The 25969-nt window shown below is 39.2% G+C and overlaps 2 protein-coding genes across 6 annotated transcripts; both read left to right on the top strand.

Annotated features, from left to right (window-relative positions):
- Nucleotides 1–1117: 1117 nt before the first annotated feature.
- On the top strand, nt 1118–13260 carry LOC122984395 (aldehyde dehydrogenase family 3 member A2-like). 4 transcript variants are annotated; one of them, XM_044354811.1, is made up of 12 exons: nt 1124–1197; nt 1708–1796; nt 3739–3900; nt 6002–6233; nt 7721–7806; nt 7912–8120; nt 8322–8439; nt 9187–9328; nt 9904–10070; nt 10162–10261; nt 10372–10610; nt 12742–13260. In XM_044354811.1, the coding sequence occupies exons 3-12, from the start codon at nt 3739–3741 to the stop codon at nt 12754–12756; spliced, it is 1470 nt and encodes a 489-aa protein (XP_044210746.1). In that variant the 5' UTR covers nt 1124–1197; nt 1708–1796; the 3' UTR covers nt 12757–13260. The 4 variants fall into 4 exon arrangements, with proteins under 4 accessions (XP_044210743.1, XP_044210746.1, XP_044210745.1 ...); XM_044354808.1 differs by lacking the exon at nt 1708–1796 and having other exon boundaries at nt 1118–1197; XM_044354810.1 differs by lacking the exons at nt 1124–1197; nt 1708–1796 and adding an exon at nt 2485–2590.
- A 411-nt stretch (nt 13261–13671) lies between these two features.
- Nucleotides 13672–24694, top strand: LOC122984707 (aldehyde dehydrogenase, dimeric NADP-preferring-like). 2 transcript variants are annotated; one of them, XM_044355313.1, is made up of 10 exons: nt 13672–13831; nt 15479–15669; nt 15772–16003; nt 17991–18076; nt 19010–19218; nt 20506–20623; nt 20720–20861; nt 21945–22111; nt 22204–22303; nt 23996–24694. In XM_044355313.1, exons 2-10 carry the CDS (start codon nt 15514–15516, stop codon nt 24307–24309), a joined length of 1524 nt encoding a protein of 507 aa, XP_044211248.1. In that variant the 5' UTR covers nt 13672–13831; nt 15479–15513; the 3' UTR covers nt 24310–24694. The 2 variants fall into 2 exon arrangements, with proteins under 2 accessions (XP_044211248.1, XP_044211247.1); XM_044355312.1 differs by lacking the exon at nt 13672–13831 and having other exon boundaries at nt 15265–15669.
- Nucleotides 24695–25969: the final 1275 nt, after the last annotated feature.

The raw sequence follows: 25969 nt of genomic DNA, 5'->3' as shown, positions 1-25969 counted from the left end.
TATAATTAAGGGTGATGTTACTGGTCTGTTGATACTGGCTTATCATGTATATTTGTAAGAAAAAAAATGTGCCTGATACAAAAAAGTACTTGAGATATTTCCACAATTGTGTCATTACAGTTTCTTTACTCTGTAATGTTAACTGGCCTGTCCAGCCTTAAAACTTTGATAATACACAAACTTCATGTTATGGTGTAAGATGTCAGTGTAGCCCAGGTGACATATGACAAGTAACACACTGGCAGCCAAAAGGTTCACAGAACTGCCAAATGATGACTTTGAATACCTGGATACGTGCAGTGACTGATAATGAAGACTTACAACTAGGAAGGTTGGTGATACTTAAATTCTCCCTCCACTCAAAAAAAAGTGTTTCTCTTGTTTCTACAGTTGGATGTTTGAGCTTCACTGTGCAGACTGATGTATGTGCAGAATTTGACACTAGAAGGCTGTTTTCAATTTGATCTGCTAAAAGTGGAAAGTTTCTTTGAGCTCATTGAAAATCTGATTTTAAGGGGCGGGCTGACAAGCATGATTTGTGACATCATGAATAGTTTGGAGCTAATCATGGTCCAGTATTCAACTTACAAAAGTGTGACATGGGAACTTGAAGCCTCCAGTGCACAAACACTCAGAATTAACTTTACAGAGACGTAGGAAACATTTTGTGCCCTGAAATGAATAATGAATACGAATGAATGAAGGAATAATACTTTTTTTGGAAAAACTATATCAGACACAAATTAAGTAGATAGTAGTAAGTAGTACAGTAGTAGATAGTAGATATTAGTAGTATTTTATACATATGTTAAAACTTGTCTGGAAGGAATCTTTAATAATAATAATTTCCCAGTGCTTGAGCATTCACATTTAACTTAAAGGCCTCAGAGTATGCATGAAAACATTTGATAATATAATATTTATTTTGGCAGATGGGACAGTGAAGAGAGTCGTTACATGTAGAAACTTCCTTTCTTCTATCTACCGCTTGAGGCCGCATTATTCTTATTGTTTTGAGGGAGGCGATCAGCTGGTTGTGTTCTGTAGCTGATTGGTTCTTTTTCTTGAGTGACACACCTTTAGACCAATTGCCAATCCGTTGGGCTGTCGCTAAGAGCACGACCTTATGACATGTTAAAACGCAGCTTTTGATTTGTGAAACCTTTACTCTACGTCCTGATTGTGATGCTGCCAGAGGTAGGTCGACAGCAGTTGTAACTTATACTACTTTCAGTACTTTCAAGCAATAGTGATGGTAAGAGGATGGGAAATTGAGAAATACTACTTTTGACTCAAAGGCACACTCACAGACTCAAAAAGCAGGATCATCATGAAAAGAATTTACTGGGTGGGCCTCTCAGCCTTGCAGCCAATTTTTCCCAGTGGCCACTCGCGGTATTGCAGTATTACAGTTTATATTACAGTATCTGGATAATGGGGTAATGAGGATCATGTCTGCAGGCAGGTGCAAGGTCAGGTGAATGGAAAAAGTAGGAACACAATAAGGACAATCGGTGGGCAGGAGGAGAAAAGCAGGGTCTGAAATGATGGAAAATGTTAGTGGACAGGCAATCAAATGTTGATAACTGTAACAAAGTATTGAAAGAAAGCTCTTTATAAAAATGTTTTTCATATACATATACATATATATATATATATATGAAGAACAAGAACACTAATGGCTAAATTATGGTACTTCTAACACAGGCCACGGTACAGGCTTTGGCAAAAGTGAGGAGACTAACATTGGCAGAAGCAGTGAGAGAGGTTGACCATGGCCAATTAAAAAAGGAAAGGTGAGAGATCGATGGTAATTTTGTTGAAGTAAGAATTTGAAGAGTAAATTAACCAATTGACCAATCTATGAAGAAGTTTTGATTGTTTTTAAAAAGGTAAAAAATAACTTTTCTACTTTTGTTTTGAAGTGAGAAAGACGAGATCTTTATGGCAGTCAGAAATAAAATGGAGAGACGTGGACTACTTGAAATTTCAGATAACAATGGCTGGGTTGTGGCAATACTGTAAATCATTAACATTGCCATTTTCACAAATAGAATAAAGGTTTCACAAATCATGGAGTCTCTGGAGTCTCCATGTTAATGTAGTCCAGATTTGACAGTTCTAAGTATAGTGGTTTTTGATCTGGACCTGGTCTAATGTGGTCTGGATGGGAGAAAATCAGTGAAATCACCCCTTTTTGCATTTTCACAAATAGAGTAAAGGGTTTTATCATTAAGAGAAAATACTACAGTCAAAATGAATAAAACTCAGGATTATGATACCCTTTGACATCTCCTGTCATACTGGAGTATTAGTTTGTTTAGATGTTTTAATACTGAGCAAATAAGACCACAGCAAATAGGCAGAGATAGCAATAAGACTGAAATGCAGTTTACCATGAGTAAGGGCAAAAAGAAATATATTTGTTATGTTAGTCACTTCATGAATTAGCTCGAAAATGACCAAACAACGCCATCTACAGGTGTCATAAATTATATGCACCAGGCGAGCAATTCCTATAGCACTGAATGGTAGCCATTTTCAGTCCGGTATCCAGCTAACCTGACAAGCGAAGGAGAGACTTTTAAGGGTAAGACCTGGTCTTCAGGTGTCGCATCATCAAACGGCCCTCATATGGTACCTTTAATGCGTTCGTGTACTCGCTATTGTTCGCTATGTAGCAACAGTTTGCAATGCTATAACTGCCGTTAGCAACCAAGCTACACCTGACTTCCAGGATGTGTTTACCCAGACTCGAGCTAGTTGTGTCTAAGTATTGGAAATCTGATCTGGCTCCAACTATTCAAGACTGGAGGTCAATAATGGGAGAGTTTCTTTTTAAAAATCGCGACAGAGAACAAGTAGAAAGTGTGTGGTTAGCTGGGTCTGTAGCATACACTGTAAACGTAATCAGGGGATGTAATGTGTAGGACTGGTTGTAGTTAAAGTTTCTCCGCTTGTATATTTTTTATTTTTTATTGTGTGTGTGTGTTTGTGCGCGCGCAGTGGGGCGGAGGATGTTGTTTTATTCTGGTAATTAAAATATGTGAAATATACTTTATGTAAGAGCCAATAAAAAAACAGATTTCCAAAAGGACTGAGAAAATACTACAACAACTAAAACTGTCTCCTACAGAAATCCTAAAGGGTTTTTAGAGATTTATGGAAATCTTAAAGGATTCTATTGGAAAACATGAAAATCCTAAAGGACTTCTTGACTGGGGAAATAATAAAAAATAATTCTTAAAAAAAACACTAGCTAGCTGATGAAGTGACTGGTATGAACTAAGATAAGCTAGCTCTGGTGTTGACTAGCTGTTAGTATTAGAGCGAATATTATACTTGTTTCTCTTAATGTAGCTGAAGGAAATGTCTGTGGTAGCATATGGTCATAAGTTTCAGTTCACTTCACATATAGTGTTCATTCCTACCCAAGTCTCACCAAACTCTGATTGAAAAATGATTCATTTCAGGTTTTTATTTCTTCTAGGCGAAAGAGAAGCATCTAAACAATATGTGGTTAATGTCATTAACAAAGTAGTTGCATACTCTTAAATTTGATATTCTTCTAACATTAGCTATTTCACAAGTTACCAACTCATTAATTGGCTAACTTGTGGTAGAATTTAGTTTTATTAAGAGAACTATAATTTACTAACATTTTTTTTAATAAACCAGAAAGTTAAAAGGGATTCAAAATGTAACATTAGACCTTGTTATATGTATTTTTTATTTAAGATGTCCCGAGAACAGCTGGTAGTACAACGAGCCAGGAAGTCCTTCCAGACAGGAAAAACTAAACCTCTGGAGTACAGGATCCACCAGCTGAAGAGCCTGCTGCGCTTCATCTCAGAGAGACGGAGGGACATCGCAGATGCTGTCAAAAGAGACCTTGGCAAGGTGGGTTTGTCAAAACCTTACAAGGTTCCAACAGGTCCTAATAATCTGTGAATATGTTGGTATTTTGAGAGGTTTTGGCAATTGGACACATTCCCTGGGGAGTGTGGTGACTGTACCGGCAGCACACTCAAAAGGAATAGGCCTATACAACTTTGTTCCAAAATTCACCATCCTAGATCATTTACAGTCTTATCTGGAACAGCACTGGTTAGTTTAAAGCTCATTACAATAACAGTTATTAACACTCCAGGAGGGGAACAGATCAGAACTGCAGTTAAAAGTTGGATTAAAATAACTCATGGGATTTTGCAGCTCAGGAAACACAGGAGACACAACACGATATTCTGTGGTGCTACTCTGCAGGTTTTGTGGGTGGTTTTGTTTCTTTCTAAAGTTGCTCTTCTAGTTTGCTTCTGTTGTTTGAACAGCAATCATTTAGTTAAAAACTGACGTTGCTCTAGGCCTTTAAAGAGAAATGCATGTATTTAAACAAGCACAGCCACCCATCCTAGAAATTGACAATATTGAATCAATTTCCAGTTCAGTGCAGCAAAAAGGTTGAGCTGGTCAATATATACAAACACTATTTCACTGAATACTATGAAGTGTTTTTATTTATTTTTTAGACAAAATAGGATTAATGGGAGTGTAGAGCTGTATGAAACTGCAACATACTGCAAATTACTATGATGACCATCACTGAGATCATACAAATAAGTTGTTATGATCAGAAGAACATCAAACACATCCATGAACTTGGTGTTAGTTTCCCTTCAAAATTGGTGGAATTGTTCTAATGTTCCCATATTCCCAAAACACAACTCACATTGACATTATATGCCATTTATGTAGTGATTGTAGACAACAATGGAGTGCACGGTTAAGTGACACATACACACACACACACCAGCAGTGTCACAACAAAAAAACAAAAATAGCATCACACAGCTCAATTTCCTCTTTGTTGGGAAAAAAAGATCAATGATGGTCAACAGTTTTGGTCTACACTGGTTAAATTATTTGTGCATGAAAATCAGTAAAGGACCAAATAAATAGCCATTAAAACCAAATAAAATCACTGCAATGTCCATCTGCCTAATTTTTATCTCCAACAAAATAACAGTATGTTCATACAGGTAGATAGCACATATTGTCCAGCCTTAGGTGGTACCATATAGATAGTGATAGTGAAAATGAAAGCAAGAGTAGATTGACAAAGTGATATCTAACATGGTGTCACAACATTGCTTTGTTTTCTGGTAGCGATCATACAGTAGAACAGTTTAACAAGGGACTGCAGATAAGAATTAGACTTTGTGCACAGTTACAGTAATAGTGATTAATGTGTTTGTTTTCTGCTGAAATAAAAACAATAAACATGACTGATTAAAAAGGGCTGTGCAATATGACAATATATATCGTGTGACAAGAGAAAAATGTCTAGTGTGTCATATCATGCTCTGTTGTTTATTTTGTTGTGACACAACGTCCATGTTTTGCGCGGATTACATTGATAAATCACCCATCTTGGCTTTTTACTCGCGAAGCTTTTATCACATTTACAGTAAGGAATTTAGTCGTCGTCAACTCTCCGTCGCTGTCTGTCTTTCCTCTGCTGCGCTGCGCACACACGGAGGACTCAGCCCCGCAGCGCTGAGGAGCAGCAACCATAAATGACAGCAAAACGCAGTAGAGACTGTCTTTATTTATGCTATTTATCAAATGTATGTGCACTCGTTTAATTTCAGCTCAGTGTGAGAGTCTCTGCTGCTCTTTGCTGTCATTTATGGTCGCACTACTCTCCTCTGCTCTCTGTGGTTCACCTTCCGTGTGTGCGGGTGAAATACTCAGGTTGACGACAACTACACTTGTTACATTATTGTAAGTGCAATAAAAGCTTCGGGAGTAAAAAGCCAACTATTCATTCATGTAATTAAAATGTGCTATATTGGGATAGGTATCATTATCAGGATATGAAATGACCTATATTGGAATATGAGATTTAGGTCATATAGCCCAGCCCTACTAATAAATGAAAAAAACATAGAAGGGTTGAAGGACTGAACTATGCTTCATGTTTTGTCTCTCCTTCTGCTTTCAGAGTGAACATGGGACGGAGCTGTTTGAGACTCTGGGACTGGAGGGAGAGATCAACCTGGCTATAGAGAATCTGGCAGAGTGGGCTGCTCCTCGGCCCGTAGAGAAGAACCTCCTCACCATATCAGATGAGGTTTATGTGCAGCCGGAGCCTCTGGGAGTGGTGCTCATCATCGGAGCCTGGAACTACCCCTGGGCTGTCACCCTGCAGCCGCTGGTGGGAGCTATTGCTGCTGGTACTGAATATACCCATATACATCTGTAGACAGGTGTAGATGTATGGTCTGTGTGTGAGAGGCTACATGCTGTAACCCATTAATGCACAAGTTATGTGTCACCTTGAACTCTACAAACAGACATTCACTGGCATTTTTTAACAATGATACAGAAAGAAATCGTATCATCATCATATCAAAGGAATAGTTCGACTTTTTGGGAAAAATGTATTTGCCTTTATTGATACCACCTTCATGTTTGTACACTTAAGCTAGAGCTGTCAGCAGGTTAGTTTAGCTTAACATAAAGACTGGAAACAGGGAGAAACACCTAGCTTGTTCAAATATAACAAAGTTTGCCAACCAGCACCTATAAAGCTCAATGAATTCATGAGCAGATTAAACAAACCAGATAATATGTCTCTGTTTTGTGGGATGTTATGTGCCTGGACCAGTTGCCAGGCAACCAGAAGTCAGGGGCTGGGTGCTGGTAGGTGGATTTTGTAACTTTTGTTTCAGCAAAAAAGCAAATAAGCGTATTTCCCAAAATGTCGAACCATTCCTTTAATTTCTCCACTGAGAAAAAACTCGATAGACCAGAATACAATGCAGCTGGAACACCTGAAATTTTAACTGGTGCGGCTGCAACAACAATCATATAATGTCCCAGTTTTTACTAGTTAGCTAGCTAAAAGATGTGGAGAAAATATTGTGAGCACGTTTACTGTAGGCAGTCCAATACAACAATAACTGCTACTTTTGTAAAGAGTTTACAAGACTGTCAGAGAGCTGTTACTTGAGAATTTTCAGGCCATAAAATGTAATGTTGTTATTGGATTGCATACACATAACACAACATACACAACACAACCCAGCACAACATAACAGAGACATCTGTGTACTTACATTTAACACCAATGCAAATAACTTCACTCTTCTCAGACGTGGGATAACGTGTTAACGTGATGGCTTTTTGTTATTTAGACAAAATTACATAAATGTACATTATGGATTTACTCAAAGTGTTCTCAGTTCTCTCACAGGCTACATCAGTGATGGATTTAAAAGTTTTTTTTGCCACTGAAGCCTTTAATAATGTTGTACCTCTTTTCACAGTGAATGGCCTGTGACAGAAAAGTTATTAGACAGGAAACTGACATACAAACATAAAAAGATGTGTTAATTTGTGACTCCTCGTTAATTTATATGTGCTCACATCCTGCATGTTTTGTACTTTTCTGGATATTTAACAGTTGAACCATTTGAAGTTTCATTTGAACATTTTAAGTCTGCAGCTAAGGCAGATTGAAGGAAAGAGACACTACAGTGCTGTATTGTAGTTTCTGAGTGTGGATTCTTTCTTAAACTGGCAAGTTATTCATTACATAAGTGGTTAGGGATTGTTACCTGTGCCTGATGTATTCCTCTCTATTAACCCCCAAGAAATAGATCAAATTACTGCTGCAACACTTACCAATCTAATCCGTTTCTTCTCTTTCATCTGTCAGGTAATGCAGGAGTAATAAAGCCATCTGAGGTCAGCTCTCACTCAGCCAAGGTCATGGAGGAACTTCTTCCTCTGTATCTGGACAAAGTAAGCCTCCTGCTTTGTTGGATTTGATGTGTAAACTCTATTTACATATATGCACATTTAGTGTGAATGTACAGGAGTTCTAATTGCTGGTTACACTCTTCCCAGGATCTGTACCCTGTTGTGACAGGTGGAGTGTCAGAGACCCAGGAGCTGCTGAAGCACAGATTTGACCACATTTTCTACACAGGAAGTAGCGTAGTGGGTAAACTGGTGATGGAGGCTGCTGCTCGCCACCTCACCCCAGTGACGCTGGAGCTGGGAGGGAAGAGCCCCTGCTACATCGACAAGAACTGTGACATCACTGTCGCGTGTCGGTCAGTCTGAATTGTCGAATTAAACAGAAAAATGCTGCCATCATCTACTCCATTGAAGCTTAAATGACCACCAACAAACCAAATTTCAAATCATCAACAATGTGCTGAAGCGAAGGGACGTTAATTTATTTTAACTAATACAACATAAAAGTCTATCTTCAAGACATCAGAGCTTACCTAATTTTTTCTTTTCCAATGCAGTCGTATCACATGGGGAAAGTTTGTCAACTGCGGTCAGACATGCATCGCTCCAGACTATGTTCTGTGTGAACCCTCCATCCAGAGCCAAGTAGTGCAGGAGATCAAGAAGAGTATCAAGGTTGGTTTAAAAAAAAATGTTATTTTCATGCTAGGAATCTGAGAAGTGAAGGGACATTAATTTATTTTAATGTAATGGAAGTGATCTTTATAATTGTTTTAATCCTTAGTATTATTCTCACCACAATTATCTCCCCATATACAATCCTCTGACTGGGGTTCATAGTACAAAATCCTATCAAATGCAGCTGTGTGATCTAATGTGTGTCTAGTTTGGGGTCACTTTGGGGTCAAGGACATGTTTGAGAACAGTAGCCTTATGTAATAGAGTGTCTGTGTAATGTTTGTTGTTGTCTCTCTCCCAATATGGTCTTATTTGACCACTGGTTTGAAAAGAAAATGCACATTTTCTCTGCAGTGATAAATCAGGAAAAGCACAATATTACTACTACAATACTACTGAATATTGCAACATTTTTTATACAATATCCACATATACAACACCAATTTATTACTTGTGTCTGCATGAATGAAACATGAAGGCAAGCAAGGAGTTTATCAAACATCATGATATGACTAGAAATAGGTTGGTTAGAGAGTCATAATATCTGTTTCAGTTACTCTGCAATTAATTGAACAGCCCTAATAGCAACCGTTGCTTGGCGCACAGCCACTGTTGTTGTTCACTCCATCATTAGCTGAGAGAAGCTGCCATGCTTTCCCTCCTAAAGGTCTGTAAATTGTCTTTTTATTCTGAGATTACAAGCAATCTGAAGATAACATAAATCTTTTATGTGACACATTGTAGGAGTTTTACACAGATAATCCAAAGAACTTTGATGACTATGGACGCATCATCAACCAGCGGCACTATAAAAGGGTCATTGCTCTCATGGAAGGGTGCACCGTCGCTGTAGGTGGAGACAGCGATGAATCTCAGTGCTACATAGGTATGCAGTGTGAGCCATGGGCCGTCCTTGAAAAGCAGCTGAATTCACAATAAAGTATACTTTTAGTATAAGTTGGTCCGCAGTGCTGGCCAGCGTGTCATTCATTTAAACTACACTATATAGACTGAGGTAGAAGTCAGCAAACGAGGGCAGCTGATGACTTTGTTTTATCTGCCTGGAGCCTCTACTGGCATGCACATGGATTTGATTGACTTCTTGAACGGTCACTATGCTTAATGACATAGTGACTCAGAGCACTTAAAGGAATACCCTGCTGAAAATCTTCCATCTTTTGGATGTCAAACACTCACTACCTGTAGATTTCAAAGGTGGCTCTGAGAGTTTTGGTTGGGATTCATAGTTGTAATAGATTCTAGTATTAACTCAGAGTCACAGTGAAAAACTAAACACATCGATTCAGATATTGTTTTACCTGCCAGAATACATACATACAACTGGCCAGCATGTCACCCACACTGAGTCACTTTTAGCTCGTTCTCCCTCTGTATATAAAACAGTGTTAATACATGTTGGTCTGTACTCTTAGTGACATTCTTCCTCCTCTGTCCCGGCAGCTCCCACTGTGTTGAAGGATGTGACGAGTGAATCCAAAGTGATGAAGGAGGAGATCTTTGGGCCTCTGCTGCCCATCATCACAGTGAGCGGTGTAGAGGAGGCCATTCAGTTTATTAATGAGAGAGAGAAACCGCTAGTTGTGTATGTCTTCTCCCATGACAAAAAGGTAAAACCTGCAGACATACTTGTTTCATGTTATTCAAGTTTTTATTGTTTTTTTGTATTTTAAAATGCTATGATGTCTGTTTGATGACTAGCTGATCAAAAGGGTGATAGCTGAGACGTCCAGTGGAGCTCTGCTGGCTAACGACTGTCTGGTCCACTTCACTGTCAGTGCTCTGCCCTTTGGAGGAGTTGGTGAGTGTGTGTGTGTGAATATTAAACCTACTTGTAGCTACAGTATTTATCCTCCTCAGTTGTGGGAATGAAGCTGACACACATTTGTGACTCACTTACCCGTTCCTCAGGTAACAGTGGTATGGGCTGCTACCACGGCCGGCACAGCTTTGACCAGCTCAGCCACCTGCGTAGTTGTCTGATCAAGCAGCTGAAAATGGAGGGAGTCAACAGCATGCGTTACCCGCCTCACACCGCCAAGAAGCTGGGCTGGGCTCGATTCTTGCTGCTAAAGCAGGTCAACTTGGGCAGACTGCGCCGCATGGTGCTGCTAGCCATTTTTGCTGGTTTAGCAGCGTTTATTGTGCAGGTAAAGTTCATAAAAGATCACGTCCAAATAAGGAAACAAGGTCAAATGTTGTGATTTGTCTGTAATTTCCCTGGAGGTTTCCTGAAAAGAACAATGCAGTTAGAGACAAAATTCAGAGGCAGGTATTTAAACCCAGGGAGATATTTATTGATTATTTATTTATTATTGGACACTTGATGCTGTGAAATAAGTAAAAGACTCTGTGCTAAGTTAATGCTGTTAATGTGAATGAATTAGCCAATTGAACACTGCACTTTTTTTGTAGTAAATTGTAGTAAACTACGGGAGCTGTGACCTTCCTACCCTGTATGTGGCATTCAGCCATAACCACACTGATTCCCATTGAAGATGTAGATCTTTCAAAATGGCTCACAATTACAGTAGTTTAATTTTTCCAGTATTTTTTCAGTAATCTCCTAAAACAGCTGGATTTTAACAAACCCAGATAAATAGTACATTGGTGGGGTTGGTCCTTTGGTGCACTAGTGAGATGTATTTTCATATTATTGACAACAATGGAGCTCATGTCTATGTCTGATAATAAGAAAAATATAAAATATCAGCAGGCTTATCCTTCAGTCTCCTCTCACTGAAGAGGGATCGTCTGTGTTCTTGTCTACTGGAATCGGTGCAACATGCAATCTGTGGTGAAACTAGTTCTACCTTTGTTTTCAGTGCATGTTCACTTTCTAACACTAGGTGTAGTATGAGTTGGAGTCAAAAGCAGGTTCCTTGTTTATTAACCATGTGTAAGCAGAGTTTGTGCAAACTGCACACATGCACATCACTAAGCAAGTTTTACTTGTTAGTCTGCAGGTTTTATATTCTGCAGCTGATTTCACTGAAAAAAAAAACCAATATCAAGAACATAGTCCAGTTTAAACTACAGGTCATCAGTGCTGAGCTTAATGGCAAGATTGTTCTCTTTCAGGCAACAAGGGAAGAACCTTCTCCACAAAAACAAATGATTATTATCTTGTGCCTTATGCTTCTTAAACCTTAAACCCCTGATTAAGATTATTACAAATTGTCAATAAAAATCATTTAAAAATCACATCCAGGAAACACTTTGAAAACAAGCTAAGAGCTATAAAATAAATAGGACTACCAAACATTAGACTGCCAAACAAATGAATGAGAATAACACATTTATTCCAAGACACTTAAAGCCCAAAGAGAAAGCATACAGTTTCAGCACCTTTTATTTTGTTTTTTTAAATGTAATTACAGCAGGTTCCAGGCAGAGGGAGCAGCAGCTGTAAAAGTACTTTCACCTACTTTTAATGTGGAATAATTCATATACAGTATATGAGTCCTGGAAATAGAGGGCATAACTGTCCACATGTTTTGGGTGAACTGATTGACATAAATGAATAAACCGACAGTTGTTGTAAACCAAGAATCATTTTATAGAACAGTGTCTCATGTATGTCCAACATCCATTAAATGTCATTAATCAGCACTAATGATCCTCAACACACAGCAGCAAGATGTTGTTGTCTGCTAAGTGCTGATTCTTTAATAATTGACACACTTTGTTGTGCTTTTGTCTAAACTGACTGAAGTCTGTTTTCACACTAATGGACAGTGAAGGCATCACTGAGCACATAGTAGTTGTGGCACCTCACTTAGACTTTACGTAACAAGTTTGTTTTACATAACAATTGAAAGAAATTAAAAACAGATGCATTTTTTTAACAGTGGGAGAATTGTATGACGACTGTTCACAGAATTTTATAATGTCAGATACATTTTCCCAAGATAACCAAATATGAGCACCCACCACACACACATACACACACACACCACATACCCACAGTCCTACAGGCTTGTACCCTCACACAACAATGGCTTTGTCTCCGACAGACAATGTGTGGTGTTGTCCAGGAAATCTAACCACATAATGCCCCCTCATCTACCCTCCCTTTTAATTACCCAGCATGCTTCGCTCTCCTCTGCTAAATGGCCTCTTTTGTTTTGGTCAACCCCACCACTTTTGTTGACATCCACACTTGTTATGCTCCCATGACCTGCTAAAAGTATCTGTGTATTTCAAACAGGGGTCTGTTCAAAAGGCAGGTTTTGCCTCTGTGTCTTTACACTCTTATGTTGTGTCTCATGTTTCTCGCAGAGGTTCCTGCGATGAAGCTGTGGAGCAGAAACTGGCAGCCTGTGTTGAACACCGCTCTGGTGCAGATCCTGGGACAGCCACACACACTCCTGCCCTGTAGTGAAATGTAGCACTCCTATAATTGACTGGTCCATGTCATTGCATTTCTATATTATATCAGGTCATGTAACTGATTGAAAGCCTTTAAAAATATGTTTTTCTAATCTCCTCTCTGTTACAGTTTAAGGTGCTAAAGATGATTTTATTGTATTATATAAATATAGTCTGTAATAATTTTATTTAACCTGGCAAAGATTTTAAGTTCAGATTCTAAAAATGATAAAACATTCATAAGAATGATTTTACTACGCTCCAAAAACTGTAAAAAATTTTACACACTTCAAACTAGCTTTTACATCACAGTGAATATGATGACTGCTTATAATGATGCCATTTCTTATCTCTGATTTACATTACAGTTTAGTTAATGATAATATTGTGATGCACACTTTCTGCAATAAAACCTCAAGAAAAAGTTTATTATGATGAATTGTTTTGTTCATTGTTTATCGCCTGATGGAAAGTGATTTCAGTTGAAGGTGAATCTCCTAACAGTGGCATATTACTAACAAGATCCCCGGGTTAGTGTAATTTATGACATGCCTATGACTGATGCACTGATTAAGATGTATTGACCTCCATGGTCCAGTTGGTAAAACAATAGCTTAAACCTGTTAAAGGAGAAACACAAGTGAGCTACAATATATTCCCAAACAGCTGCTAAGGCTCTGTGGTTTAGTTAAAACGCACCACTTTTTGTGTGTGTGTGTGTGTGTGCGCGTGTGTGTATGTGTGTGTGTGTGTGCGTGTGTCAGAGGGTGGGGGTCTGATGTTATCAAGGGTCCCAGTGTCTCCGGCGCTCTGGAAGCAGCTCCTGGTTACAGTGAGCTTGCCTCCCGGTAAACTGATCCTAGATCAGCCTGACAGATGAACAGTGAGCCGCAGCGCGTCAGACACATGAACCGCTCTCACATCACATCACTGTCGGACTATTGAACTCATATTTTATTTTATAGAGAATCCACTGGATGCGTGTTTGACCAAAGTCTTGGTAAGTGTGCGTTTTCTTATTTTGTTATTGTTTAAAAAAAAAGCCTGAATCGACTAAACGGATATTACAAACACAAGTTTATATATAGAGATATAATTTAGACCATCGACACCCACACTCACTGAAAAAAGAACAGGAATGACAGGTATTAATTCAGGAATTTCACTGTCTTATGGATATTTACTTATGTTAACTAAAGATAACATAACTCAAATACAGTAACATGAAAGTCTATTAATACATGCGTGCTGACGGACGTCCAGTGTGAGTACTGTAGCTTTGAGAGTAGTCAGCTCCTTTACTTCAGTAGAGGAAGCAACACTGCAAAAATACTCTGTCAAGTAAAAGTCATGTTATGAAAATATTACCTAAGAAAAAGTACAGCAGTATGAAATAATTCGATGCATTAAAATGGACCCTGTTACTCTCTCATACATTGTAAATTATTAAATCAGATATATTAGCATTTTGAAATGCTAATTAGACATACATTAATGCACATTAATAGTATTTCCTATTCATTTTTAACTATTTTTTTTTACTTTTATGTACTGTTGGGTAGTTCAGTCTATAACAATGATTCATATTTTATATGCTCATCATAATATGTTGTGTTTAAAGTAGCTGGAAATTGCAGAGGTATAAAGTGGCAAAGTAGTACAAATACATAAGTATGGTGCTTGAGTAAATGTACTTTGTTGTATTTCTCCACTGAGTTCTGACTGTAAGCCTACATGATATCAGATGCAGACAAATGCAATCATTTACCAAAAATACTTTTATTAACAAGAAAGAAAGAAAGATCTTTCTAGTTTTTATAAATATCTGTTGTGAGGTTTTATCTGTATGTTACAGTGATAATACTGTTACTTTTACAGCCTGTTTGTAATCTTTTTCAGTGTCATCTATATAGATTTGGGCATTTTGACAATAATCATTTTGGAAGCGAAGTTTTCAAATCCAGCCCAGCTCTGACTGTGGCTTTGATTTTTACTGTCTTTCTGGGAGCCACTTTATCTGCAGGGCTGTTTGCACTTTAAATCCAAGCAAAGAGTTGAAGCAGAGGTCTTTGCATTTTGATGTTGAATAGTGTACAACTAAAAAGGTCAAAGAATTTGTGAGGCCTAAGAGGACACAACAAACCTGGGCGGCTGAATTGGGCCTTAGATTTTGGAAATCTAACTCTGGGTTTAGAAGAGTGTTGTCATTTGCAGCCTGCCTTAAAGAATAAACTGCACTGAGCAGACAGAATTAACTCTGTTTGTCCCAGTTTTTATATTGAAGTACTCTACAGTTAAATGGTAAATGGACTGCATTTATTTAGTGGCTTTATAGAGCTTTACACTACATGCCACATTCACCCATTCACACACACTAGTGGCAGTGGCTGCCATGCAAGGTGCCAACCTGCTCATCAGGAGGATCTAATCATTCACACTCACACACACACGTTGATGGCACAGTCTTCAGGAGCAATTCGGGGTCCAGTATCTTGCCCAAGGACACTTCGACATGCGGACTGGAGGAGCCGGGGATCAAACCACCAATACTCCAATTAGTGAACAACTTGCTCTACCTCCAGAGTCACAGCCGCCCCTAAGTTGCACACTGTAGAACTGCTGTCATACATGTATCTTATATCTACAGTTCCAGAGGCCCTTTGCTGTGCTCCAGGTGTCTATATGGAGAGGCAGGCGGTGAAGCGGGCCAAGGAGGCCTTCCTGAGCGGCAGGACTCGGCCTGTGGAGTTCAGACTGCAGCAGCTCAATGCCCTGCAGAGGATGATCACTGAGAAAGAGACCGAGATCTCCACTGCTCTCAAACAGGACATCAACAGGGTGAGTGAAGACACCAGACACTACTGCATGTAACATGTAACGTATGTTCCTGTTATACATTACATGATTGACCCTGACTGGTGTGTGCTGGGTTTCCTACAGAGCCAGTACGACACACCGCTCCTGGAACTGATTGGCATTGAGAATGAGATCCAGCTGGCTACAGAGAAACTGGCAGAGTGGGCTGCTCCTCGGCCAGTAGAGAGGAACCTCCTCACCGTGTCAGATGAGGTTTATATCCAGCCAGAGCCCCTGGGGGTGGTGCTCATCATCGGTGCCTGGAACTACCCCTGGGCCCTCACCTTGCTGCCCCTGATTGGAGCTATTGCTGCTGGTAGGGAACCTTTCTGTCCCCTGTTGACCTTCAATACCAGTGTGTACGATTCACCTGAAAATGCTATCTTTCTTTGGTTTAAAACCCAGAGAAATGTATTTTAAAGGTCCTGCACAGCCACACAGGTGTTTTATATTTGTTTCTGATTAGACCTCTGCTCAGGCTGATGTTGGATGGAGCTATGCTGGGGATTATGTGAGGTCACCAAAGTCCATGTACTGATAAAAAAAAATAAAGGAGTAAGTTGTCCTGATCTAACATTAGCAACAAAACAAACAGAGAGTGACAGAGAAGTCTAAGTCTCTCTGAGGAGAGGTCTAATCAGTCCAGTGACAACACCTGTGTGTGTGTGGACCAGTGCTCTGTAGGGTTTTAAATTCCAGTCTGGATCCTGAAGTTTACAAAGATTCCAAATATATCAGGCTGAACTATGGGGAAATATGTTATAAAGATACACAATGTGCTTGTATTTGATTGAATGGAGGAACCACAGTAAATAAATAAACAGTTTTATTTTATGTAGCATTATGGAACTTCAATGAAGTGTTGGGATGAGCAGGCAGAGAATAGTGTGATATCGTCATGCAGTGGGAAAAATCTTAATTTTAAAGCTGCACTTATCAATATTTTATAATAACAATGGATCATGTGACTTCGTGTAATATGAAAAGTGTCCCGACTCTGCAGTTCCCCTCAGCTCTAGTGTTTTAGCATCTTTCAGCTGATTGTTTGGTCGCAACAGTACAGTTTTGATTGGTTTCCAGACTGGCAGGCAGCTGTTTTCAGCAAAAAGCTTTAATAAACCACTGTACACCGAACGGCACACAGACAAAGTTAGTGACTAGCTGGTGAGGATAATGTTGCATTTAGCGGATAAAGAGCCAGATATTTCCCTCAGAAGGTGGTGGAGAGCAAAGCTAGAAGGAGAGAGAATATTGTTATCAAGTGGGCAGAAATGTGACTCCAAATGAATGTTAATGTTGCTCTGTGTCTCCTGGTTATATAAATAGGCAATTGTTTGTTCACCCTTTCAAATATAAAAGGTGATAATATATCAATATTGTGTTTACAGCTTGTTGCTCAGTTGAATGGCCAAAGAAAGTAAATTAATTCAGGTTTAAAACTACTTAAGGGAACATTTAAGAGGAAAATCAAGACTCAAGAGATTGAGATTAATTGTTAACCTATGTCTTTTCCAAGCAGTAACACTGCATATTTCAGATATTCTCTTGGTAATAAACAGAAGGTTTTCAGAGACAAAGCACATTCTTACAAAAGTGTCAGCTTTAGGGCAAGATGGTCTGTGAACAGATTAAATAAGAACCCAATAAATGGAGGTTGATTCATGTGTCTGGTAGTTTAAAGTGGAGCCTATATATGATTAATGTTGTGTTTAATTTTAGCTACCCAGCTAGTTGACCCTCACACTCATGGACAGAATCTATTTTTTATACCTACAAAACCAATTAAATCTTTGATAATTTGGTTGAGGTAGACTTTTTAAGTAACGTTTTGCTTTTGCTCCATCAATTTATCTTCACATTGTTGGTTAAGAAGTTTGGTTTAGGTCTATCATTAATATCTATGCTTTTTCTCTAAGTTTACAAAGTAAAAGAACATTCAGGCATTAAGCACTTTAAGGGACTATTGATTTATATTATGATACAAGTATGATAGTTTTAAACATTAGGATGGATAATAATGTATATACTCTAGTTGAGGAGAGAATAATAGTGTGTGGTCAGCTTATTTTACTGTTCATATACAAAAACCACAAAAAAAACAACAACAAAAAAAACCCAAACAAAGCATCAATTAACTTGTATTTTACAGCAAAGGTTTGAGAAAAATTGAGAGAGAAAATATCCTGGTGTGAACTTTAGTTTGACAACCTTCCTATCTCTGCGTCCTCTGCCTCCTACTTTTCTGCAGTCCGTCACTCAATGATCTCATCCCATTCACAGAAAACTATGTTCTGTCCCTGCAGGCAATGGAGCGGTGGTGAAGCCGTCAGAGCTGAGCGAGTACTCGTCCCTCCTCCTCCGGGCACTGCTGCCTCGCTATCTAGACAAGGTCTGAACAACAGCTGCTATTGTTGATGGAATAATGTTGTGCAGAGCGGCTGTAATGTCAAAGCCATGTACCAACACAGTGCAGTACATCATAGATTGTTTTTTTTACCCAGAGGCCAAGTGCCTAATTTATGAGGGGATTCCCTCTGAGTCTAAGAAGACTTGTGAGGACCTAAACAAAAGGGGACTCATAACCACGCTTTGCATTTTTCTGTCTTTTCAGTCTTTGGCATAAGGATGATTGGTTAGTCTGTCTGACTCCAGAAAATTTGGTCCAGAAGAAAATATAATAATTGATAACTATTTGCCTGGTTAGCGTGAGAATTGAAATGGGAAATCTGTCTTTGGACAATAAATCCAAGTAATTTGGGTGACCCCCTGGCTTTTCTATCCTTTTTATAGACACTATGAGATTAAAATGTCCCTCTGACCAATACTAGCGAGATTTAAGATATTTGTTCTTGTTGTCTTGCTCTGTTTCACATGTACTGTACTTAAAATTGAATGTGAAAGTTCATTTTTGAAAAACCAACAACAAAACAATCTTCACTCAAGGTTCACTTGCTAGCTTTTTCTGGCATTGTCTCCATCAATGGATGAAATATGCACAGTGTGGATTACATGTGGCTTGTCTGAAATGAATCTAATGAAAGTGGGCTCACACCCTCTGTGAGGTCGTAGCATTACTAAAAAAAATAATGTCACTGTTGTTTAGGCAAAATCATGGTTGCTCTTTGTTAAGACTATCCCATATGGTAGAGAAGAAACCACCTCATGTTTAACTGTGGTAGGCAAGACCCAAACAGCTGCCCAAGTAGTAAATACACGGATGAAAAAATATAATGTAACAAAATTAAAAGTATAGTTCTGTTAATCTCATAATGTGACTACCAACACCTGTGACAGGAGTCCCTTTCATGTGGTTTATTTTCAGGATCTGTACCCAGTGGTGACAGGTGGAGTGTCAGAGACCCAGGAGCTGCTGAGGCTGAGGTTTGACCACGTCTTCTACACAGGAAGTAGTACAGTGGGCAGACTGGTGATGGAGGCTGCTGCTCGCCACCTCACCCCGGTGACGCTGGAGCTGGGAGGGAAGAGCCCCAGCTACATCGACAAGAACTGTGACATCAGAGTTGCCTGCCGGTAACACTCTACTGACTCACAGACAGGACTCTGATGACAATATGTGAATCATGTTTAAACAATTTGGCCCCATGGTTTATACTTATGCCACCATTAGAATTTAAAACAAGATGACTTTTGTACCCTGGAGGTTTAGCCCTTTCCACCAAAAAGAGACAAATGGCTGCAACAGGAGTTATTGTAGCCACTATGACTGTAGTCCCTAATAAAGTATATGGTTAGCATGAGGCACTGAACACAGATTTAACATTGAGCCTATTGTGTATGATGAGGTGTTACTATGGAATACTGGAGCAAATGATCCACTAGGGATACATCGGTAATTTTGGTATGTATAGTTCTCAGCACCTAAAGGACCATGCTGATGTTTTTGCATGCTTTAGCCAATGAAGTACAAAAGGACTATACGTTTCCACAGTATACCATACATTTACTTAACATTGACTAAACATCTGCTTAAGAACTTGTCACAGTGTGTAATTTAAGTTTTGTCAGACTTTGGCTTTGGCTCCTACATCTAATATTTAGAGGAAAGCTTATTTTATACAAGAAACAATCTAAGTCACACTGCCCTCCTCATCAAGTCCATGTTTTCATCTGTTGGGTTTTATCGTCCCTCAAATGACAAAAATAGTCCTCAGATGATTCTGTCATGGAATGCATTAAGCACACTTCTAAAAAACACTGTGATGGGTTACTGTATCTCAAGCAAGTTTCAAGTTTCTGCAAGTTATTGGTTTTTCATTTTAAGTGTAGTAAAACTCATGGAAACCAGTGGCTGCCTGGAAGGCTGGGTTTAGTTCAGATCTCTATTGTCCCATAAGAGGAAATCATTTTTACAGCAAGGCAGCATAAAAACAAAAAAACATGAAACATGAACACAATTAAACACAATAAGATAACTGAATACATTAAAAGTGCTGGTACTATGCACACAATTCAGAATATGTGTAAGCATGGAGCCCAGGCTAACATATAGAAAATGAAATTTTCAGAGTGGTTTGGAAAGTGATTTAAAACGATACAAATGTATGCACACCTGCAGTTTAATAGAATAGAGCATACAAACTACTGGTAGTGTATGATCCTTCAGCTTTGGAAGCATTAACTAAGCAGTCTGCCAAAGCTATTGTTCTCTTTTTCTGTAGCTACACATTCATGAATGTACCTGAATGTGACCTCCTCAAAGCATCAGAACACTGAAACATTCACATTGTAGATGAGTCAAGTGTAAATGAAAGTGATCAACACTGTGAATTTGTGCTTCTATACCTTGTGTGTGTGCAGTCGCATCACATGGGGAAAGTTCATCAACTGTGGTCAGACGTGCATTGCTCCAGACTACATCCTGTGTGAGCCCTGCATCCAGGGCCGTGTGGTGGAATGCATCCGACAAACTCTACTGGTACTGTACTGTCTATAAAACTGCTCTGACCTCTCTCACATATCAATGTCCTTAAAACTGCACATTTTGGATTTTTATGATTTTGATTCGCCACAGGAATTTTATGGTGCTGATCCCAAATGCTCACCTGACTACGGCCGCATCATCAACCAGCGTCACTTCAACAGAATCATGGGTCTGATGGAGGGTTACACTCCTGTGGTGGGAGGACAGAGTGATGCCTCACAGCGCTACATTGGTAAGAAGATGCATTTTCAGATCCCACAAAAATATTGTTTGTCTGTCAAGTCAAGTCAAGTCAATTTTATTTATATAGTGCCTGTTATATCCTGTTCATAATCACCAATTAACCTAACCTGCATATTTTTGGTCTGTGGGAAGAAGCCAGAGTACCCAGAGAGAACCCACACAGACACAGGGAGAACATTCAAACTGCCCCAGCCAGCCGGTGTATTTGGAACCCAGAACCCTCTTGCTGTGAGGCAACAGTGCTAACAACTGCACCACCATGCCTCCACTTAATAATAATAATAAAAAAACATGACTATTAATAATAGCGGTAGCTGTGGGCAAAAATTACTACTAATAATAGCAGCAGGGGTGGGTGTCAAGCTGGACAGCAGTCGGTCCGCAGCTGAAAGTTTCCTGCGAGACGAGAAGGCACAAAAACTCTGCGGAAGAAGCCAAATTAGTAATATGCATTCATGGTATATCAATGCGTACAGATGGAGAGGAGGAGCCTTAAGCCATGCTTGGAGTTTAGTTAGCTGGTTGGTTTAATCTGGCGTCATTGATAAATATAATTGGGTATCATCTGCATAACAATGAATATTTATGGAGTGTTTCTGAATAATATTACCTAAAGGAAGCATATACAAGGTGAATGGTATTGGTCCAAGCACAGAACCTTGTGGAACTCTGTGTCTATCTTTTGCGCTTTTGCGTGCATGGAGGATTCATCGTTAATGAGTACACTTAGATACGTTAAGACTTTGTGCGCGAGGCACAGCAGCCTGACTTCAGTGAAATTCTTCTTCTGTTTACTTTAGATTTAATAGATTGAAGTGGTTGGGGGCACAGTTTCTATGGGGTTTTGGGTGGGTAACTGCTCTGATCGAAGCACAAAGAAGCATGTAGGACTGCAGCTCTGCCTCCTGGTCTCAACTCTGGGTCATGGTTTTGGTATGCTAATAAATTCAGCCATATTTCTAGATATGAGAGGAGCTCCATCCAAAGTGTGATGTATGCCATCTTACCTAATCAGACCGGGTCTTCACCAAAAAGTCTGCCAATTTAATGAATGTTGATGTTGCACATGCAGCCCCCACAGTGCTGAAGGATGTGCCCCCTCACTCCAGGCTGATGCAGGAGGAGATCTTTGGCCCTCTGCTTCCCATAGTGACTGTAAGTGATATGGATGATGCCATCCACTTCATCAATGAGAGAGAGAAACCTTTGGCCCTCTATATCTTCTGCTCTGACAAGAAGGTGAGAGACAGCAGGAAGGAGGAGACTTTAAAACAGGTTTAATGTTTAAAACTCCTCTTTATCTTTCTATTTTCCTCTCTCTCTCCCCACAGGCAATAAAAAGGATGATTGAGGAGACCACGAGTGGAGGAGTGACGGTGAATGATGTTATGATGCACTACACACTCAGCTCTCTCCCGTTTGGTGGTGTTGGTAAGACTGATTGAAAGTTCAAATGTCAAAACTGTTGGTTGAAGAAAACAGTGATAATTTCCACAAGTTTTGGGGATTTTATAGACTGAATGATCAATCAATTATTGAAAGAATAATCAACAGCTAAGTGATAAAAATGAAAATTAGTTGCAGCCTCACTGAGTGGAAAAAAGAAAAATTTGACAAACAGCAGCTGACATGACAAAATGGTAACAATAAATATATAGATTATGGAATTATGGGAATTCGGCCTTCGTTTTCTTCCTTCATGGCCTACTCAAAGGCTGCAGAGAAGATGGCTGTATCTATATTTGACAGATGAATCAAATTAATGAATAAAAGTAAGAAGCAACAACACAATGCCGTAATGCACCACAGTTAAAGAAGAGCTTCTGGCTCTGTTTTTATAATGAAATCTTGTAGCCATTTCAGACTGTTCACATAACATTACAACAACATTATAACAGTAGTTGACGGTGAACATTTTCCTTTGTGAACTGTTTAATCTTTCCTCTATCGTTTACAAGATTGCTTCATTTGTGGCCTCTAAGGAACAGAAAAACATCAAAGCAAGCTGACAATGAAGCAAGCTGAAGCAATGGCCTGATTTTCCATAGTGCAGAGATGGAGCAACATTTCAAATTCTGAGAGTTTAGAATTTGCTTAAGATTTGGGTGTAAATATACTGTTTTCCACTCTTTAGCTGTAAGGGGACTGCATAACTTTTGGAGGAAGACAACTTCACTGTTTGTGGCTGTGGCTCAGGAGGTAGAGCGGGTCGTCTACTAATCGGAAGATTGGCGGTTCGATTCCCGGCTCCTCCAGTCCACATGCCGATGTGTCCTTGGGCAAGACACTTAACCCCAAATTGCTCCTGATGGCTGTGCCATCAGTGTATGAATGTGTGTGAATGGTTAGCTTCCTCTGATGGGCAGGTTGGGACCTTGCATGGTAGCCCCTGTACCCATTCAGCGTATGAATGTGTGTGAATGGGTGAATGTGATCCGTAGTGTAAAAAGCGCTTTGAGTGGTCGGAAGACTAGAAAGGCGCTATACAAGTACAGTCCATTTACCATTTACCATTTAAACTTCAAGTAACTCAAATCTACTTTAGGTAACATTTTCATGTAAAAATACACTTATGTTGCTCAGGTGGTGCAGAGTTCCTGTCTACCACTGCAGAGATCTGGAATTCCATTCCAGAAACAGTAACTCTGGCAACACCATGTGTTATAAAGGAGGAAGCACATGTCCCTCCATAGGCCCACAGTAGAGTTATCATTGAGAGGGATTGTAGTACAGTGGGAATTGGACATAGACTCCAAATTAAACTCTAGCATCAACACAAATTGACACTTTAAAGGTAAACTACACTGATTTTACATATCAGGTGTTGAGGAGTACATGTGAAAAAAAATAGCACAATGCCTTTTGTGGCTCCAGAGGGAGCTGTGTGAAATCTGATAAATTGCCTCAAGTGATGTCATTTGAGTCAGCATCAGTTGGGGCTAAGGACTATAAGTTTGAAAATGAAAAAAATCCAGGGGTGTGGAATTAGAAAAAAGTGAGGTTACCAGACCTCTGTAGCCCACTCCTCATCTCTGCTGGAGGCTTGGTATAGAGCATTACTGGGTAGATACAAGTGAGCTGTGTGAAGATTACAGACACCCACCTTGTTTGTGGCCCCTACAGGTCAGAGTGGTATGGGCTGCTACCACGGCAAACACAGCTTTGATCGACTGAGCCACCAGAGGGCATGCCTGGTCCGCTCTCTGGGCATGGAGAGTGTCAACCTGGCCCGGTACCCACCTCAGGACCGCCGGCGGGCACGTAGGGTGCGGATGGCCCTCAAGTCACCCATGATTGACATGTCCAAGAGGACATACGTCTGGGCCGTAACTGTCACCGTCATCGCCTTTGGTCTGTTCATCACCCTGCTGATCATCCTGCTCATAGCCTCAGGCCTCAACTGTACCTGCTGGTACTGGAGAGGCTTTTATAACTAGAGACATGGCAGCCTCCCTTTGTAAAGATACTCTGTCTACCCAAAGAAGAATAAGTGCCTGCTGCAATGATTTTCATGTTGAGAACACATCTGAATCCTGTTTTGAATCCATATATTTTAGGGATGAAAAGCAGGATAACCCTTTAATCTAACTCTTATTGACTCTGTGTCTATTTGTGTCAGACTTTAGCAAAGAGACAAACGTGGTTAAATAGTGTCCGAAAAACACACAATCTTCCCTTCTTCAGGAAATATGAGTGTAAAAACAAATCTTACCATAAACTGATAAACGACAGTCTACTTACAATATTCAACTGTTTAAACATGTATGTATGGAAGTATTTTGCTTGTTTTCTTTCAAAATAAAGAGAATGGTTGATCATTCATCTAAAAATGCTTTCTTCTTTAGACAATACATCATTTTGATGTGTTTTCACAAGATTCCTTCAAAGAACCTTTGAGCGATTTAATCAATTAATTTATTCTTTTTCTACTTTTTTAATCATTCAGTTTTTTTTTCAATTAGTCAGTATAGTTGGAATGGAATTAACTTTTTATAAGCACATCTTAAAAGTATTTGTTCCATTCATCAAATGAATTCTTAATTTGAGGATCTAAAACATCCTCAGATGCTAAGGGAATATGATTAGTATGATTTTCAGTTGAGTTAAGCATTTTATAAACGTCAACATTGTTGCAGAGGATGTTCAGCTACCCCACAGTCATACAAAGGTGCAATCTGTGCACACAGACAGACAGTAGAAGAACAAATGAGTCAAAGTAACAAAGATCAGCTATCAGTGTATTGTCGACACTTAAAAATAGATAAATTTATTGAATAGCTATGTTTTGTCCGGCGACCTTCATCAGGCATTTCACTAAAAAAACCAAGCAATAAGCTATCCAAAAACACATACCTGGGAAGGGGTGGGTCTCATTCAAGTGAGTTCCAACATTTAAAGATAATGTCAACAAACCCCAAAGCAAGAACAAAATATGTCTTTAGTATAATAAACATCTCATATGATAACTTAAAATATCTATACATTAATAACTTAGAATAGAAAAGATTTTTTGTACCAGATTGCTACCTGGAGTAAAATGCAATCATAATAGTAGGTATTAGGCATTCTAGGGCTGAAACTAACATTTTTTTTTTCATTATTGATTCATCTGTCAATTAATCCCTCAACTAAACCACTAAAATGTAGAAATTAGCAAAAAAGAAATGGCCCTCACAGTTTCTTAAAGCCCAAAGTGACGTCCCCAGATCGCAGTAGTCCAAAATAGATAGAGATAGATATTCAGTTTATTATCACATGTGACCAAGAAAAGCAGCGAAGCTTCTAAATTAAGAAGCTGGAAACAATGAATGTTTGACATTTTTGCTTGAAAAAAAAAAACTAAATGATTACTCAATTATCAACATGGTTGCAGATGAATTTTCGTGGATTGACTAATCGATTAATCAATTACCATAGCTAGACAAATCCAACCTGAAATTAGGACACAGCCACAGTTTATGAAATTCATTAAAAGAAACAGTCAACATCTTGGAGAACAAATTACAACAATTCATAGGTAGAGATTAAGACTGTCTGACAGTGAAACTCTTTTATTTCCTCTCTTACCTGCTGATGCTGCAGGCAGCAATGTAACTT

Source organism: Thunnus albacares, chromosome 6 (genome assembly GCF_914725855.1).
Source record: "Thunnus albacares chromosome 6, fThuAlb1.1, whole genome shotgun sequence".
Classification (NCBI taxonomy): Eukaryota; Metazoa; Chordata; class Actinopteri; order Scombriformes; family Scombridae; genus Thunnus; species Thunnus albacares.
Note: the sequence above shows the minus strand (reverse complement) of the source record. Positions and strands in the feature narration are given on the sequence as shown.

What these genes read in the sequence shown, in the direction of transcription:
- LOC122984707 (XM_044355312.1), top strand. Translation starts at nt 15,460, where the DNA reads ATGTATCTTATATCTACAGTTCCAGAGGCCCTTTGCTGTGCTCCAGGT. An exon ending in TGCCTCACAGCGCTACATTG is followed by an intron (nt 20,862 to 21,944) that starts GTAAGAAGATGC and finishes TTGCACATGCAG; the next exon opens with CCCCCACAGTGCTGAAGGAT. An exon ending in TCTTCTGCTCTGACAAGAAG is followed by an intron (nt 22,112 to 22,203) that starts GTGAGAGACAGC and finishes CTCTCCCCACAG; the next exon opens with GCAATAAAAAGGATGATTGA.
- LOC122984395 (XM_044354808.1), top strand. An exon ending in TCAAAAGAGACCTTGGCAAG is followed by an intron (nt 3,901 to 6,001) that starts GTGGGTTTGTCA and finishes TTCTGCTTTCAG; the next exon opens with AGTGAACATGGGACGGAGCT. An exon ending in AGATCAAGAAGAGTATCAAG is followed by an intron (nt 8,440 to 9,186) that starts GTTGGTTTAAAA and finishes GACACATTGTAG; the next exon opens with GAGTTTTACACAGATAATCC.